This window comes from Ochlerotatus camptorhynchus, unplaced genomic scaffold, assembly GCF_037179485.1.
Source record: "Ochlerotatus camptorhynchus isolate MF236.1 unplaced genomic scaffold, CSIRO-AGI_Acam_v1.1 ptg000295l, whole genome shotgun sequence".
Lineage (NCBI taxonomy): Eukaryota > Metazoa > Arthropoda > Insecta > Diptera > Culicidae > Ochlerotatus > Ochlerotatus camptorhynchus.
The window spans coordinates 93,877-111,563 of NW_027040784.1; the positions used below are offsets into that span (position 1 = coordinate 93,877).

At 41.0% G+C, this 17,687-nt stretch overlaps 1 protein-coding gene across 1 annotated transcript; it reads left to right on the forward strand.

The window, feature by feature from the left end:
- Positions 1-3,295: 3,295 nt before the first annotated feature.
- On the forward strand, positions 3,296-13,568 carry Ubqn (ubiquilin). The gene is made up of 5 exons (XM_065228607.1): positions 3,296-3,430; positions 3,792-4,461; positions 4,527-4,768; positions 4,833-5,277; positions 12,738-13,568. Exons 1-5 carry the CDS (start codon positions 3,332-3,334, stop codon positions 12,812-12,814), a joined length of 1,533 nt encoding a protein of 510 aa, XP_065084679.1. The 5' UTR covers positions 3,296-3,331; the 3' UTR covers positions 12,815-13,568.
- The last annotated feature ends 4,119 nt before the right edge of the window (positions 13,569-17,687 follow it).

The following is a 17,687-nucleotide window of genomic DNA, read 5'->3' on the forward strand; positions in this document are numbered from 1 at the left end:
TCAAGCATTGCAATCTCATAAAAATGATTCAAACTTTTTCATAACACATTCTTAATGGATCATTGAAGATGCTGAGGTTTTTACAGCACCGTACTGTGGCTACCACAGTACTTTACATTGGTTCGTCCGTATACAGTAGCGCCAAATGAAAGCTGTGGTGGGTTCAAAACTCAGCCATCTAAAATGATCCATTTAAATACATCAAGCTGAACATTGCATTAGGTTCTATGTAACATTAGGTCGTATAAATAAAAGCGTTTACTTTACTTTTCCCATAAGAAAAGCAAGCAATAAATACTCTTTTTATTCATATAAATTGATCGATTCTTTTCATCGACTTTCTCTTTCGTTTACAACTTGAGCACATAACCGTTTCCTCGACCGTTTCTTGATCTGGTTGACGTATTAGATGCTACTTAAAAGCTTCTTTTATCGATCTGTGAGCTGAAAATAAGTGAGAATGTCTTTACATGGCCGTGGGGATGAAAGAGAAAGTCGACGAAGAGAATCTGTCAATGCTACTTAGGACCTGCATGGAGATGAAAAACTACCCAAAATTAAGTACTTTTCCCTCAATTCCGGGGTTCATGAGCATGAGCATGAGCATGATTGACCGCCCACGGTTGCTACTCTGTTATTGCCAGTCCAGCTGTAATTACACAGAGAACCAATAGACGATGCTTGGGACTAGCAATCATCCTCAATGTGTAAAAACTGGTGATCTCAAACTAGGCAATACCAGCGCCGGCCGCGCCCGAACACAGGTCAAGAAAGGAAGGGGTAGGAATGTGTTGACGTGACACTCGCTTTGATGGAAGCCGAGAAAACCTCTGCACTTCCACGAGAAATCACTGGGATATTGGGTAATAGCAACAATCAATACGAAACTAACGATTTTAAATTGGCTCACTACTTTAGTAGCCTATTGGTCCCAAGCAAACGATTAACGTACCCTATTCTAGTTGAAATTCTATTACTACACTATGTTTGTTTTGATTCGCTATGAAAGTTTGACAGATAACATCAGGGGTGTGTGGATTCATGCAGAACATGCAGGGGTGAGTGAAATAGCTTGGGACTGCTTGGGACCGTTGTTCTGGTACTGAGTGAGCCAAAAATAATAATGATTTTCTTCGGGACCCAGTGGTCTTAGAGTTACCTCTATGGTAATAGGGTTGGGTCTGCAGCAGAGTTCGTTTTGGCAAACGATAAGCTGAATTGATGTCCTAACAATCATATAACGCGAAGGAGCTTGGGATTGAACCCACGGTCTTCTGCTCAGTAAGCAAAAACGTTTGCCACTAGGCAGACGAGCTCTTTTTTATCATCGAGTTGCTGTTATTACCATGTAGTAATGTTAACAAATAAAACGATTGACGAATCTTGAATGTGGATGGGCTTGAGATTAGACTCATGATATTCTGCTCAGTAAGCAAAACCGGTTGTTCTAAGGCCACCGAGCCCCTCATATCACATTATAGCGTTACTCAAGTTTTTATGACTATTCAGACCCGGCACCGACGACAACGAAAAGTTTTACGAAATACACGATAAACAAGCGATCTAATCATACATTTTTAATATGAAAGGATCTGGGACCGCGTTTTTCTGCTCAATAAGCAAGCCACTGCAACCGACGATCTTTGAAATCCGAAAACTAAAAGCTATGAAAGAGGCCTTCATTAAGATCCATTTTCACTCGACCTGGTTGAACAAGCTATTCAAATGAAATTACGTTCTCGAATTTTACTTGGCATGTAATGAACAACAGAAATACGCGATAATTCATATTTTCAGCGGTTGGTGGTTAATTTTAAATATACACACTTAAAATTTTTCGCCGAAATTCCAACAGCCGAGTAGTTCTGCAATTTATTTTGCTGAAATTCAGTAAAACAATTGCCGAGACTCAGCTAACAAATATCATTATGCTGAGATATCAGCTAACAAACAGATGTTTTGCAGATATATCAGCAAAAGTAAATGCCGAGGTAATCGGCTGTTGGAGATTTTACCGAGCTAGATTAAGTGTGACTAACGGTACTGCCTACGACTACGACGGCGATTACGACAGCGACTACGACGGCGCCTACGACAACGACAACAGTGAATTTGTAACTTACCATTTGTCTAGGATAAACTTGCCCGGCACCTCCACTGGTACTTCATGTCTGCTATCTGTCACTGTTTACAAAATATCTAATAGCAATTACCTTCCAATACCAATACTTCCTGTATTGCCATGGTCATCTGGGAGGAGGGTCGCATCTAGTGCTTTCCCCAGGAACCGTTCACGGCCACCAGCTACTGCCCGTCCAGTCTTGGGCGTATATAGCGAGGCATCCTTCAGATTACTTACAATCTCCGACACTCAATGCAAATCGCAGGCACACTTACGCTAGTTACAAAAAAACACATCCGTGCAAAGAAACGGATCAAATATACGTCACTCTCGCGAAAGCACACCCGTCGTCGTCGAACGGCAAAAAAACATACCCAACTACGAAACACGTTCAGAAGCACTTTTGGTACACTTTCGTTCGAAAACGCTTATTTTTTTTTCAAAAATAGTTGCGAGTGAACCAACATCATCACCGCGTAAATAAACTAAAATTAAAATTATCGCTCACGATGCCCCAAATTTCTGGACCGGGAGAAAAAATCAAACAACGCAGATAGCCTTTTGCCTCAATACCGGGGTTCAGCCCAATAACCCAAATTTGAGTAAATCGCATATAGTAGTTTCCATTTAACACCAGCAAAAAAAATACCTATTCTACCCAAAATTAAGTTTAATTAACGTAAACTTGAGAATATGCAATTTACTCAAAAGTAACTTATTGGGCTGAACTATATCGTTGGGTAGAATCTCTCGTTTCTTTTTTGACAACAATAAAGAGTGCAAGTGAGAGGATGAAGTCAATATTAAGTAAAAAGAACTCAAATTTTGGGTTCAATGTTTTTCTCCGTGTCCAATGCAATGTTCAGTTTGACATGATGCGTGAATACTGTGGCCTTATCGATACACGCTATTTCAAACTCCCCAAGTTTGGGTAGAATCCATCCAGATCGGTCAATACTGAACCTACCCAAAAATGGGTAAACTATGTTGCGAGTTTACAAATGAACAAAGTTGATCGGATTCATGTCGATGTTGTCCATTTGTCAACTTGTCACTCAAAACATAGTTTACCAATTTTTCGGTAGGTTTAGTTTTGACCGATCTGGGTGGCTTCTACTCAAATTTGGGGAGTTTTGAAAAAGCATGTAAGTCGACTGTGAACTAATCGAGCTGTCGCTTTTATTCAAGTCGTGAAAATCAGTGTGAGAAATGGCGGAGGACAGCGGCAACAAGAAAATCACGATTAACGTGAAAACTCCGAAGGATAAGAAATCCATCGAGATAGCAGAGGATGCCGAAATCAAAGAGGTAAGCTATGAAGATATTTTCCTGCTGCTTCCGGCGTGATATAGCGTCTGATTACTTGGATCAAAATCGGCTACTACATGACTGTCGGAAATCGAATAAAAACATGAAAAAGTGACTCACACAAACACACGGACGACGTGTAAATTTATGCCGCAGCAGCACCAGCAAAATACACGTAAGAGGAGGAGGTTGCTGATGCTGCTGCTCGGTGGTTCTGGAAACCTTCGTTTCGTGTTGTGAAATTCAAGGCAATTTCACTCTCAGTTACGACAGCTGCTGGAATTGCAATGAGCGATCGGTGTGTGATGCAATACCTAGGTGATACTAATTTTGAATTGCTTGTTTCGTTCATTTTTAACAGCTTCGGGCCACTGTTGCGGAGAGGTTCGAATCGGATCCGGATTTAGTATGTCTGATTTTCGCCGGAAAGATTATGAAGGATACGGATACGTTGAAGACCCACAACATCAAAGATGGTCTTACGGTGCATTTAGTCATAAAAGCTGCGCCGAAAAACGAACCGGAAGGTCCGAGTCGTCCGCCGGCTGATGTAAGCCAAACTCCGTTCGGTTTGAACCAATTGGGAGGATTAAGCGCCCTGGGAGCACTTGGTGGAAATCAGACCAATTTCATGGATCTACAATCGCGCATGCAGCATGAGTTGTTGGGCAATCCGGAATTGATGCGCACTGTTCTGGATAATCCACTAGTGCAGCAGATGATGAATAATCCGGACACGATGCGCCAGATTATTACTTCTAACCCACAGATGCAAGATCTGATGCAGAGAAATCCGGAAATTTCCCATATGTTGAACAATCCGGAACTGCTGCGCCAGACTATGGAATTGGCTCGCAATCCATCGATGTTGCAGGAACTGATGAGATCACATGATCGTGCCATGTCCAATCTGGAGAGCGTTCCGGGAGGATACAGCGCATTGCAACGAATCTATCGGGATATCCAAGAACCAATGTTGAATGCAACCGCTAGGAATCCTTTCTCCGGAACATCGGATTCGGGAAGTGCTGGTAAGTTGTTTTTGAACATTTAGTTTTGATTATTATTTATTTAACCTTGATGTATGCAAATGCAGAAAATCCCCAGCAGGGATCGGAGAACCGTAGCCCTTTGCCAAATCCCTGGGGCGGTAACCAAAGCGATAACAATCGATCATCCACAGACAACCCACCGCAGAACGTCTTGAATACGCCTAGCATGCAAAGTTTACTGCAGCAAATAGGCGATAATCCGTCTTTGATGTCCAACATGATGAGTGCGCCTTACACGCGCAATATGCTGGAAGCATTGTCTGCGGATCCGAACATGGCTGCTAATGTATTAGTAACAAATAATGTTATTTTTTATCCAAATATTCAACGAATTTCTTCCGCACTTTCAGTTGATGAGTCAAAACCCACTCTTGGCTAACAACCCGGCAATGCAGGAACAAATGCGCACGATGATGCCGCAGTTTCTGCAACAGTTACAAAATCCGGAAATGCAACAGATGATGTCTAATCCGCAAGCGATTGAGGCGATTCTGCAGATCCAGCAAGGTATGGAACAACTTCGTACGGTCGCCCCGGGCTTGGTCAACACGATGGGAATTCCTCCGCCGCCTCCGGGTGCTGCGACAACTTCTGCTGGCTCTGGAACTACTACAACGACCAACACCAATACACCGGCTCAGTCGAATCCAGCGTTGTTTTCCGATTTCATGTCACGCATGGTCAACGGAATGGCCACTGGATCGAACACAAATATTCCTCCGGAGGAACGCTACCGATCGCAGTTGGAGCAGCTGGCCTCTATGGGATTCGTCAACCGTGAAGCCAATTTGCAAGGTGAGTTGAATATTTTTCTTTAAATATTTGTGTACCGTAAACCGAGGGGAGGAGCGGGGTTTTTGATAATGAACTAGACTATTTTGTTAACCATATGTTCGATAATCGCACAAATACTTCGATCATGTACTGGCAAATGACGTTCTAATGTATGTTGGTAAATTTTTAAGACGACGTCATCAGCAAAGCCAACGATGTCTAAACCTTTGACGAAGACAACATATCAATAAGACTGGTAACTTTGCCTGCATTCAAGCGACAGACATAGCAGCGTTGCGCTCTAGCGAAGGTGGAAGCAACGCCTAGAAAAATGAGAAAATACACAAACCTTTCTTCTGAGGATGGAACCTTTGCTATCCAATCCGTTCGGAGCATTTACCTTTGAGCGCTCGTTGAGAAAATGGAAGAGTTGCCAGTCTTCTTGATATGTTGTCTTCGCCTTTGGGCAGCTGAAGCGTGAACACGCTGTTTAACATCCCGTTCCATAGCGTTCGATAAAGGATAGAGTCTTGTAGAACACCTGACGTAATTCTAATCTATCTCTGTCCCATTTCTGTGCCGTAGACCAGTACCCGGTTCTGAAAGTAACTGCTCAGAATTCTACAAAGGTGGTCAGGGACCCTCATTCTGTGCAACACATCGGCACTGGCTTCCCAGCTAGCGGTATTGAATGCATTCATGACGTCTATCGAAATCGAAAAATCGATTTCCCCTTCGTTTCTGTGTGGACGGTTTGGCTCTCTCGATCACTGTCCGGAGTTTCGTTCACCGTAGATCTTTCTTCCAGAATCCTAACTGCATCTTCGACAATCTATGCTCACTCTCCGTACATTCCGTTAGGCTGCTGAGGATAATCCTCTCCATTAGTTTTACAAGTGTATCCAGCAAGCATATAGGCCTATAGGATAGGACGCTGGATCACTTGGAGGTTTTCCTGGTTTCGGCGGCAATACTAGTTTCTCAGCGATACTGATTATTTTTATTTTTTTATTAATTAATTTATTTGTACAGGCTCAATCGAATAAACTTTACAGAGCCAAGTTATCATTTGCGTTATACATAATTGATGTCTTAAGTCTAGATTTAAAGGAACTGAACCGATTACTCGCGGTCATCTCGAGGTTAGTAGAGATTTACAGTTTTATGGATGGGGAGAGGGAGGAGGAGGTTTGAGTTATGATTTACGATACAAATATTTCATTATTCCTAAAACATGAACTTATTACTATTCAATTTGGTATCCACAGTGTAATTATACAATTATTACAGAAACAAACATAAAAAAAAAACCCACACGAACAAAACAAAAACTAAACCCAAGGTTAGTCAAACTTACAATCTAAGGTTAATATTCTTGAAGAAAACATATATAAGTTTCATAAACTCCAGATCGCGTCTACCCAAAATATCTCGAACTGGAACATTAGGTTGTCTACCTCGAGCCCGAAGGGAATCGTACAGTTCAGATCTGACTCCACGATGCTCAGCACAAGACCAAATAATGTGATCTGCGTCCTGGTAACCTTGTCCACATTCACAGAGATTGCTGTCCCCCAGCCCAACACGGAACAAGTGAGCGTTTAACGAGTAGTGATTGGACATGAGGCGAGACATCATACGAATGAAGTCTCGACCCCCATCCAACCCCTTGAACCAAGGACTCTTCGACACCTTAGGGATGATCGAATATAGCCATCGTCCCAAACTTCCTTCGCTCCATTTATTCTGCCAGCTGACGAGTGACTGTTGACGATAAATGAAGAAAAATTCATCGTAGGCGATTTGGCGATCGTAAATATCGCCTTGCATAGCGCCCACCTTAGCAAGTGAGTCCCCCATCTCATTGCCCGGAATCGAGCAATGAGATGGGACCCATGCAAAGGTAATGACAAAAGATCTTAAAGATAAAGCACTTAGATGCTCTCGTATTTTCATAAGAAAATACGAGGAGTGCTTTACCGGCCTCATGGAGCGAATAGCCTCGACAGAACTGAGACTATCCGTAAAAATAAAATAGTGATCTGGTGGAAGTGAGGCGATCGTTTCTAGCGTATAGTATATAGCCGCCAACTCAGCAATATATACGGAACAGGGAGCTTGAAGCATTCGAGAGGGGCTATGAAATTCGTTAAAAATACCAAAACCAGCGGACGCCTCTATTAATGATCCATCTGTGAAGAACGATCTTGCGGAATCAACTTGGCCAAACTTTGCAGCATAAATTGACGGAACAATCATGGAACGATGATGTTCTGGGATCCCACGAATCTCCCGCGTCATAGATAAATCAAAACTAACTGAATTGCCGAAGTCGGAGAAACATACACGATGAGGATTATGCTGTGAAGGGCTGACATCCAGTGTTATGTACACGTATTACAATGACATAAAACGAGTTTGAGGGTTCAGCTCGAGAAGCTTTTCAAAGTTTTCGATTACCAGTGGGTTCATAACTTCGCAACGGGTGAGGAGCCTGAGGGACAATTCCGAAAACCGATCCGATAGTGGCAACATGCCCGCCAACACTTCTAGACTCATCGTATGAGTCGAGTGCATGCATCCTAACGCGATACGAAGACAACGATACTGGATACGTTCCAGTTTGATGATGTGAGTTTTAGCCGCCGACTGGAAACAAAAACTACCGTACTCTAAAACCGATAAAATCGTTGTCCGGTACAACGTTAGAAGATCTTGCGGATGAGCTCCCCACCACGTTCCGGTAATTGTTCGGAGAAAATTGATCCTTTGTTGGCATTTTCGTCTCAAATACTCAATGTGGGATCTCCAGGTGCATTTTGAATCGAACCAGACCCCAAGATATTTGAAGGACATAGAATGAGTGATCGGTTTACCCAAAAGTTGAAGCTTTGGTTGTGCTGGGCTATGCTTCCTAGAAAAAACGACCAACTCAGTTTTCTCCGTGGAGAATTCGATACCTAGCTGAATAGCCCAAGTAGACAAATTGTCTAAGGTATCCTGTAAGGGTCCTTGCAGGTCGACCCCTTTGGGCCCTGTCATAGACACTACGCCGTCATCTGCAAGTTGTCTCAACGTGCAGTTGTCACTTAGACAAATACTAGTTTCTGTATCTCTCATCTGTCGGGAAGTGACCTTTATTCAGACATTTATGTAGCACCACGAACATGACCGGGAACGCCATGCAGATGGGGCTGACTTGCGATAACCGGCAGTACAGCCCAGTTGAAGAATTTCCGATTCTTCCTTGCAGAGTATCGGCGACGGTTAAGGCTCTGAAAATATCTCTTCGGATACGTAAGGGCTCGATATATTTCAATTGGCAGCGATTCTCGTAGCTTGGAAGACGAAGTGGGTATCTCCAGGAGCGCGAAGCGAAGAAAACGTCGTTGCACAGATTCAATTCGCTCGACCCCATTATTGTAGTTCGGGCTCTAGACTGCAAAGCAGTATTCCAACGTACTTTGGAGGCAAACCAGCCCAAGGCTGAAAGCCTCCCTAATAAAGATAAATAATAATAATAATATTCCAACGTAGATCGTACGAGAGAGCAATAGAGCGACTTCAAGCAGTAAATGTCTGTGAAGTTCTTAGTAATCTTTGCGGACTTAGCGCAGAAGCTTGCTGAGCTACAAGTACCCAAAGTTACTGTCAGTTGACGCTCCGTGAGGTATGAACGAAACCATCTCAAAAGATTTCCACTGATCCCTAGCCTATCAAGCTTAGCGATCGCAATTTCGTGGTTCAGCTTATCGAAGGTTACCGTGAGATCTGTGTAAATAACGTCCGTTTGGGTCCGAGCAATCAAACTGTCTGTGATGTAAGACGTTAGGCACAGCAGGTTCGTAGTTGTGTAACGCACAGTTATGAATCCGTGTTGATCTATACTTAGATATTGCTTGATATAGTTGTTTACGTCGCGTTTGCTTCCCTTCTCATGAACAGGAAACATATCCGCAGTCTTCCAGTAAGTTGACAATGTTGACGTCTACAGCATCTAGAATATGCTCCCAATCTATGTTAGACAGCACATGGACAATACTGCGATGGTCAGCTCTACGGAAGTCATATGACACAGCGTTTGGAGTGCTCATGAAATCATGGATAATATTATTTTCTATCACGATAACTAAAGCAGGGTGATGATGCACTTCCTTGACTAAAGGTTCGGGTGCCGTGGAGAGGAAAGGAGCCGTATCACGAGCACTCACAAAGCAGAGATCCAGGGTGCGCTTGTTTTCATTCAACATGCCATTGATTTGTGACAGCATTGCAGTACTATAACTATCCAGGAGCTTGATGGTTCCAACGTGGAAAGATGAACGCTCGTGATCAGGGCAAAAGAAACCACTATGGGTTGGTGTCCATGCAATGTCCGGTAGGTTAAAATCGCCAAGAACAATAACTTCGTCGGAAGGGCCTGCTTTGTCTGAAGCGACCAAGACGGATCAACGATGTGCGTCAATAAACTCCAAGTCACGGGTTCGATCTGGAGGGATGTACACTGCACAGAGAAGCAATTGACGGTCACCAAGTTGAATAGCCATCCAGACTTGTTCAACCGTGTTCCAGGAATCGTCCTCGATAACTTCTGCTTTCAGCTTGGAATTAACTGCGATAAGGACGCCTCCCCCAGTAGTTTTCCAACTATTATTCGTGTTTCTATCACAGCGAAATATTTCGTAGCCAGCACCAAAGACATAATTTGAAATGTTTCGATAATTGAGCCATGTTTCGGTCAAAACTATAATGTTGTAACAGTGATCCACGACGGCCAGATGATGATCATTCACGATGCCGTTCATACCGCCTACGTTCTGATAGTAAATCGTTATGTCCGACCTCCGCTGTTCAAGAACAATGGAAGGTTCAGCGTGTGGTTTTATTTAGGAGCTGGTAGATGTCACTTGACGGAGGAAGGATGTTCGAATAGGGCTGCTGGAAACCAAGATACTTTCAGGCGATAATAAATTCGTCGGTTGAACATACTTGCCAATAACAGCAGTGTGGAAACCCCTTTCTCCCATCTCAAACGCAGGGCCGGGACCACTACTGGTCGCTGGCAGGAGGGGCTCGACTGCGATGAGCGGAATAGGGGCTTGCTCAGGGCAGACGGCAACAATGCGTCCCGGAGAGCAGTTTACTGTGATGGCTCTGGAGAGCAGTTGACTGTGAAGGCACTGGAATTATGATCATCATCAGGCAGTGAAAGTTCGCTATTAAGTGTGTACTTGCCTAATATAGCAAGCTGGGAGACCCTCAATCCACATCTAAACTCAGGGCCAGGACGACTTGGATAAACGTTGACTGCAATAGGCACGACTGATTTAGAGGAACTGGGGACTTCTAAAATGCTTTCTACTACCAGGACGGTAGATAAGTAATTTGGCTCAAGAGATTTTCAGAAGGCGTCACCGAAAATTCGGTTTGGTCAGAATAACCTGAGTATGGGAGAACTCATCACGCAACGATAAACTTAAATCACAGAGGTACTTGTCTATGCAAGCATGGTGGAAGACCCCCTTTTCACCACCAACTACAGGACCGAGACGGATTGTTTAACATTCCACAGAATACCATTTCCCAGAAAACCATTCCCCAGAATTCCATTCCCCAGAATTCCATTCCCCAGAATTCCATTCCCCAGAATGCACAATTCCCCAGAATGCATCATTCCTCAGAAAAGCCTTTCCCAGAATGTACCATTCCCCAGAAAAGGTGATGAAATTAGTAATTTATTACTTTTTTTTTGGTCATTTGATATTATATTTCTGTTTTATATTACAAAACAGCCGTCCATAAATAAACAGGTCCGCAAGTATCTTGCACACTGAATAATACATCTTCTGAATACCAATTTTGTCGATAAATTTTACACATTTGATTTAATATATTTTTCATGATAAAACTCTCTGATTAGTTTCACTTTACTATTGATGATACACTTCAAGCTTTCGAGCACTTCGTTCATCATTTAAAAAGTCAAAGGGTCTATTATGCAACCCAATTCAACCAGTCGGAAACTGTTAAACCTTATCGAAGAATTGTTCGACCTGTGTTGAAGAATTTCTCGTGATGGATTAAAAAATCGGTGCATGGAACGTTGAACTACCGATTACAAATTTATAACATTATTCCACACGTTATTATCCCAAATGGTCATTATCCCGAATCCCTAACAAATTAAGAAGTTCTTCGAAAGAAGATTCCAGGAGTGACTATAATAAACAAAAAAAGACAATCTAATACATTGCATACTTTTCTGGGGAATGGTGCATTCTGGGGAATGGTTTTCTGGGGAATGTTATAGAATCCATAGGATCATTTCGACATGATAACATGATGAATAACGGTTAATCGATTTTCTGATGATTTTTCTTCCTTTAGGATTCTATATATTGCACTAAACTCACTGAACATAATTATGAATACTAAATGATGCAAACATAATTTCCAATATAACCTTGCAAAAACATGACAAAATTGCATTAATAGTATCGGAACATCGATGAAGCTTATGTTCTTCCAGTTAATGACGAGTTTACTATTAAAACATTTTTTTTTAACACGAACCCGATAAAACCTTATCAACCAACTTCTTAGCTTAGGCAGATGAAATCTGACGCATTTGACAGATGCAAAAAAGACTATCCACAAACAGTTTTTCGTGGCGAATGTAAAGGTTGACTGTTTATAAAAACTAGTGGTTGATTATTGGGAACTATTTCGGGAAATAATTCTCTGAGTTCGAAAAATAGTACAAAAGTGGCCAAGTTTGGACCTGCGTCAAATGTGGTGCCTTCACGGTATATCATTTAATGGTTTCAATATTCCCTAAAACATTTTTTTATATAGCTATTGAATGGCAGCAACCCTGCCTGATCCAGAAATGGTTTTGATGTTCAAACGTTTTTTTTCCATGCTTCGTTGCTAGTCAGTGGCAGGAAAGTTATGAAGAACTTGTTCTTAGTTCGAAGTTCTTAGAAACTTCGAGAGGAATTTACAAGAAATTCCCTGGAGAAATTGGAAGAATTTTGCGGACGAAGGTGCAAAAAGTTTCAGAAAAATGAATTATTTTCATTCTTTTTCTAGTAAAAGTAAATGTTAATAAAAAATTTAAAATTTTTACCGTATTATCTGCCTATAATATTCATTAATTTTGAGATCACAACGCTATCCACTATTAGCATCTACTTTCATATTTTGTCATAAAAGGCTTTGATCGTGCGAAATGTGATAATAACATCAAGTCAGCCATCAAGTAAAGTAATCGTATATCAGTCCCATTCTGAAGTTCTATTGTCCGGAAGCCAAGTTATAGTTCTACTTTTCGAATTAACATATTTTTAAACAATGCAAAATTTTTAGGCCATCAACATTTGGAAGCGCTTTTCTCGATATGGTGATTTTGGAATTCCGCCCTTTTCAAATGTTAGTCTAGATATATTACACCTTTTAATTAATTGTTTCTCTTGTTTCAGCTTTGATTGCATCCTTTGGCGACATCAACGGAGCTGTCGAAAGGCTTTTAGCCCTAGGACAGCTTTCATTGAGTTAACGCGTTTGAGATGGATGGTTCATGACGCGGAATAACAACCATATATTTGTAATACTTTCCTACTTTGGCTAGATGATAAAAAAAGAAAAGCAAGAATCATTGTAAAATTAGGTAACCTCCGTATGATAAAAAAAAATAATAAAATGTAAAGTCTCCAAATTCTATACTCTAGATAACTTTCTAGGTGGAACCGTCTTCTTGCAAAGAACAAAGAACGATAATAGTTGGGCCAGTTTTCAGTATTGCACCGTCGTGCGTGGCCTCAGTGTTCTCGGAAGTCATTGAGCATTTGTCGAAAGTACTGTTCCACAGTTTGTTTGTAACTTCGTATAAGTAGATTGTGCAGCGTGTGTGGAGGTGACGCCTGAAAAAAAAGAGCAAAAATGGTCTGAAGTAGATGCAAAGCATAGGATTCTTATTCAACTCTAATACATTACCTAATACATATACATGTTGACGTATGATCAGATCAATGCGACTACGATGCATTGTGGCAAAGCAAAAATAAATAGAAATAAAGTAGACGGAAAATAAAGTGAACTATACTTTAGTAGTCAGTTACAAACAGCATAACAAAGACACACACTAGATATCAGGCTTAGCTTCGATGATGATCGATAGTCTACGATCGGAAAGCATTAGATTACTGTGGCGTTTATGATAAAAAAAGGAAAATTTATCTTTACAGTTTTCTGCGAACAGGTTTACCCATTCAAGACAGGATATATAATAAAGGTGGTATAAAGCTAAAGAACTTGGGATCCGCTGATTGTATGCTTGTAGAACTTAGGCCCCTGGCAGAGTGAAAGCTGGCGACCGAGCGGACAATTTTTTTTATTAACAATTGTTATTCAGTCTGCCAGGCGCCTTATCACGTTCTGTTATGATGACATAATCATTGGTTTACTGGCTAAGCAAGTCTGTCCTCACTATTTTTAAATAAATGATAATAGAATTATCAAGTCTCCGGCAATGCTGTATATAGGAAAAGCATCACAAGTATTTGGCGAGTATCGGTTTGGGCGTCGGCTAACTCTACCCGCAGAGAAATGATTTTTAAATTCAAATGGATATATTTTTGGCTCAGGGCCTAATATATTTTTGGTATTGATTCAAATATATTATTCGGTTAATTCAAAGAAACCGGTTGTAGAGTCAATAATCTGTTTGTTGATTCTAAAAACCATTTTGTTGATTCAAAAATATGTTTTGTTGAAATAGTGATACAATATGTTTGAATCAATAACAAAATACATTAGGCCCTGAAACAAAAATCAATTTTTCTGCGTGTATAAGGCCTAATTGGATATGCAGAATATTCAGTTTCCCTTCTATAGCAAAAAATTGCCGAGTTGGGAGCGTTAAGTACGTAAGCAGTTTTGAGATTTTCAATCCACCCCGTCCCTCCATTGTAAGACTTAGTCAAGCCTATTATATGCGGTGTGTGAGGTGAGGTGACAGTGAAGTGACAATTGTCACCTTCATTTGATTTGCATGGAGAGTCACCTCACCCGAGGTGACAATTGTCACTTCACTAGTGACAGCGAGTCACCTCACCTCACACGCCGCGCAGAATAGGCCTAAGTAATATTTAATTAAAAAAAAAAAACATCCCGGGGCTTATTACGGATGTTACTTCACGGTGAAAACTTGTCACTTGTCGTTACGGTGAAGTGATTCCCATTTGATTTGCACGGCAATCACGGCTCTTATTCTGAATATCACTTCCTTATCACCGTGTAGTGATACCCGTAATAAGCCCCCTTCTTCCCTTGCTAATACCATAGAGGTAAGGGGCTGTTCATAAACTACGTAGACAGCTTATGGGGGGGGGGATGGGGGGTTGACAACTATGCACGGTCCATACAAATTTTAAAATATTTGTATGGACAATTGTCTACGCAGGGGGAGGGGGGGTGTCAAGAATCCCAAAAAACCGTCTACGTAGTTAATGAACAGCCCCTAACTCTAGGACCAGAAGGTTCCGAAGAAACGTGCTCAACTTTTTGGCTCAGCTCTGGTACTCTCTTCGGTCCCAAGCTAATCGATGCATCCCTCGAAACATAGGAAAATCGACGAACCCCTCATTTTATCTGTCAAATTTTCATAAAGAATCAAAACGAACCTAGTGTCGTACTAGGATTTCGACTAGAATGGGATACGTTAATCGATTTGCGTGGGACCAATAGGCTAGTCAAGTAGTGAGCTAATTTAAAATCGTTAGTTTCCACCGGTTGTTAATACCATGTTCAGGCTAAAGAGCCTGAATTTATAAAGAGACGACTTGTCAAAATGGGAACAATCGATTATCTGTCAAAGTCATAAGAAAAGTTATTCCAATCGATCAGAAGACCTGTCAAATGGATAAGATGTTCACCCTTATTCTGTATTTCGTTTCGAACGAAATTCTCATACAAAAAAATATTTTTTTGTATGAGAATTTCGTTTGAAACGAAATACAGAATAGGGGTGGTTGTCTCTATATAAATTTAGGGTCTTGAGTTCAGACTACATAGTTATAAGCAGCGTTGCCAGATTTTACAGATTTTTTGTCATCTTTCTAGGTACACAGACAGAGAACGTTACTTTCCAGATTTTTGAAAAATGTTCCAGATGTTCCCAAGTTTTTCAAACATATTGTTTTCAAAATATAACTGTTCTTAATTCACCCTCTCATCCAAGAAAAATTGCATACACCTAAACTTATATGTTTTTAGATTTGAACACTGTCTTGCAGTACCACTTCTTACTTCCTATGAATTAAATCTCAGACAATACTTGCGAACGATTTTGTAAAATATTGCGCTTTTGAAGTTGGGAAATGGTAAGGTCTCCACAGCGTTTCAACCAGGCTTCCGGAAATCTCACGCGTACACAAATGCGACAGCGAGCTGTGAGACGGAGCGTCGCATGACTCTCAAATCCATGGTGTGCTACATTAATTGTACAAAAGAGAGACCAGAACGATGCGCGCGACAAGCTTCACGCTCTCAACAAATTCGAGCGTTTCAATTTGTTTTTGTCTCATCGCATTGCTCTCTCAATGTGACGCATGTATTCAATCATATGCGACTGTTTCATTGAAACATCTCAATGCGCTCTCTCAGGGTGCCATCGTCGTGCGCTGTTTCGCATGCCTTGACTCTCGCGGTCCAATCAGATGTGATGTTGTCGGGTGACGAGAGAAGGGACTGCAAGGGTTTGTTCACAGAAGACTTGTGTGCCCTTTTCACATGTGGCTTTTGAAATGGGGTGAAGTTTTTAGATGGTTCCAGAAATATCTTCTAGTATAGATTCAAGCAGACTCAACACATGGTTCCAGAGATCTATTGGAATCACCGAAGATCACCACTAATGCTCATAGGAAGACACAATTGCTTGTCGAAAGGATGCTAAAGGAAGGTAAAGGAAGACTGTGAGCGGTGGATGGCAACCTTACGGTAGTTGGGATACCGTTAGCATGTTAGCAAACCACATAATACCGGAATATCTCTGGAACTATGTGTCCTTCAACAAGTCTTTTAAAATACATTTTTTGGAAGCCTCTGAGCCCATTTGGTGGAAAAATAAACATGTTATTGCGCATTTGCACCAAATTGGACTCAGAATCCCTCAGAATACTTTTACTCAGACCAGTAAAAATATAAATTGACGATTTTGAATGTAAAACAGCACTACATTTTACTATACAAGATCATATGGTCGGCGTTAAGTCAGAAGGGACTAAGTAGCAAAATAAAAACAAAAAATGAGCTAATAATATCATAAGATCAAGAATTCCCTCTGCTACATTTACATAAGAAACAATATTGAACAGCCAACTTTAAATTCGGTTTTCTCGAAATCAAAAAAAAAAAAAAACGTCACTTAGTTCGGTCTGACTTGACCGATCATATCGACACGCTTTTTTTTTTTTTTCCTCTTTTCGGGACCTAACTCTACTGCGACCAGTAAATTGATCTATTGTAGTATATCCCGTGTCCTTAGTTTAGTGCATGTCGTATTACTCCATCACTATTGAGAAATGATGAAGTATTCGATTTTTTTACAGTTGCCACTCTTGCATTTATCGCAAGGATCCGACTCTAATTGAAAGGTCCCGCTATTTATACCCTTCGGAGTGTTGAAACACCCTCCAAAGGCGCGCCCCTTTGTCAGTCAAAATTGGATTCCTTAGCAACAAAATTAAGGTATGACACCGATAATGACCATGCATCAGAAACCTAGTCTTAACCACTTCAAACTAGGGAACAATGATTAGAAGATTAGGAATCACATAGATGAAGACAACTAACTCACTTTTTCCTTGTTTCAAGATCATCCTCGGTAGACAAAACCGAGTCTTGTCACTATGAACAAGGCATAAAAAGTAACAAGGACTAAGATGTGTTCCTTGGATTACTGAAAAATTCTATTCCCCTAGTTTGAAGTAGTCAGGAACTAGGGAACAACGAATAGAAGATTAGGAATCACATAGATGAAGACAACTAACTAATTTTTTCCTTGTTTCAAGATCATCCTCGGTAGACAAAGCCGAGTCTTGTCACTATCAACAAGGCATAAAAAGTAACAAGGACTAAGATGTGTTCCTTGCATTACTGAAAAATCCTGTTCCTTTAGTTTGAAGTAGTCAGGACTAGGAATCGGTGGTAGATCTTACATCCCGTAACGTACCACGAAAAGGTGATCTACCCACGTTACGGGGAAAAAAAAATTCACACGCTAGTAATGATAGAACTCTAAAGATTAATATTTGTATTCTGTCTGGCTTGAGTTAACACTATTTTAAGGGATTATTTTCAACGCAGAAGTGTACTTTGCTGCAAAAACGTTGGTGGTGACTTCTCATTACATACACACAAGTCTACACTTA

Excerpts from the sequence above, each read along its gene's own strand:
- Ubqn (XM_065228607.1), top strand. The coding sequence starts at position 3,332 with ATGGCGGAGGACAGCGGCAACAAGAAAATCACGATTAACGTGAAAACT. Across the intron at positions 4,462-4,526 it reads ATCGGATTCGGGAAGTGCTG|AAAATCCCCAGCAGGGATCG; the intron begins GTAAGTTGTTTT and ends ATGCAAATGCAG. Across the intron at positions 5,278-12,737 it reads CCGTGAAGCCAATTTGCAAG|CTTTGATTGCATCCTTTGGC; the intron begins GTGAGTTGAATA and ends CTCTTGTTTCAG.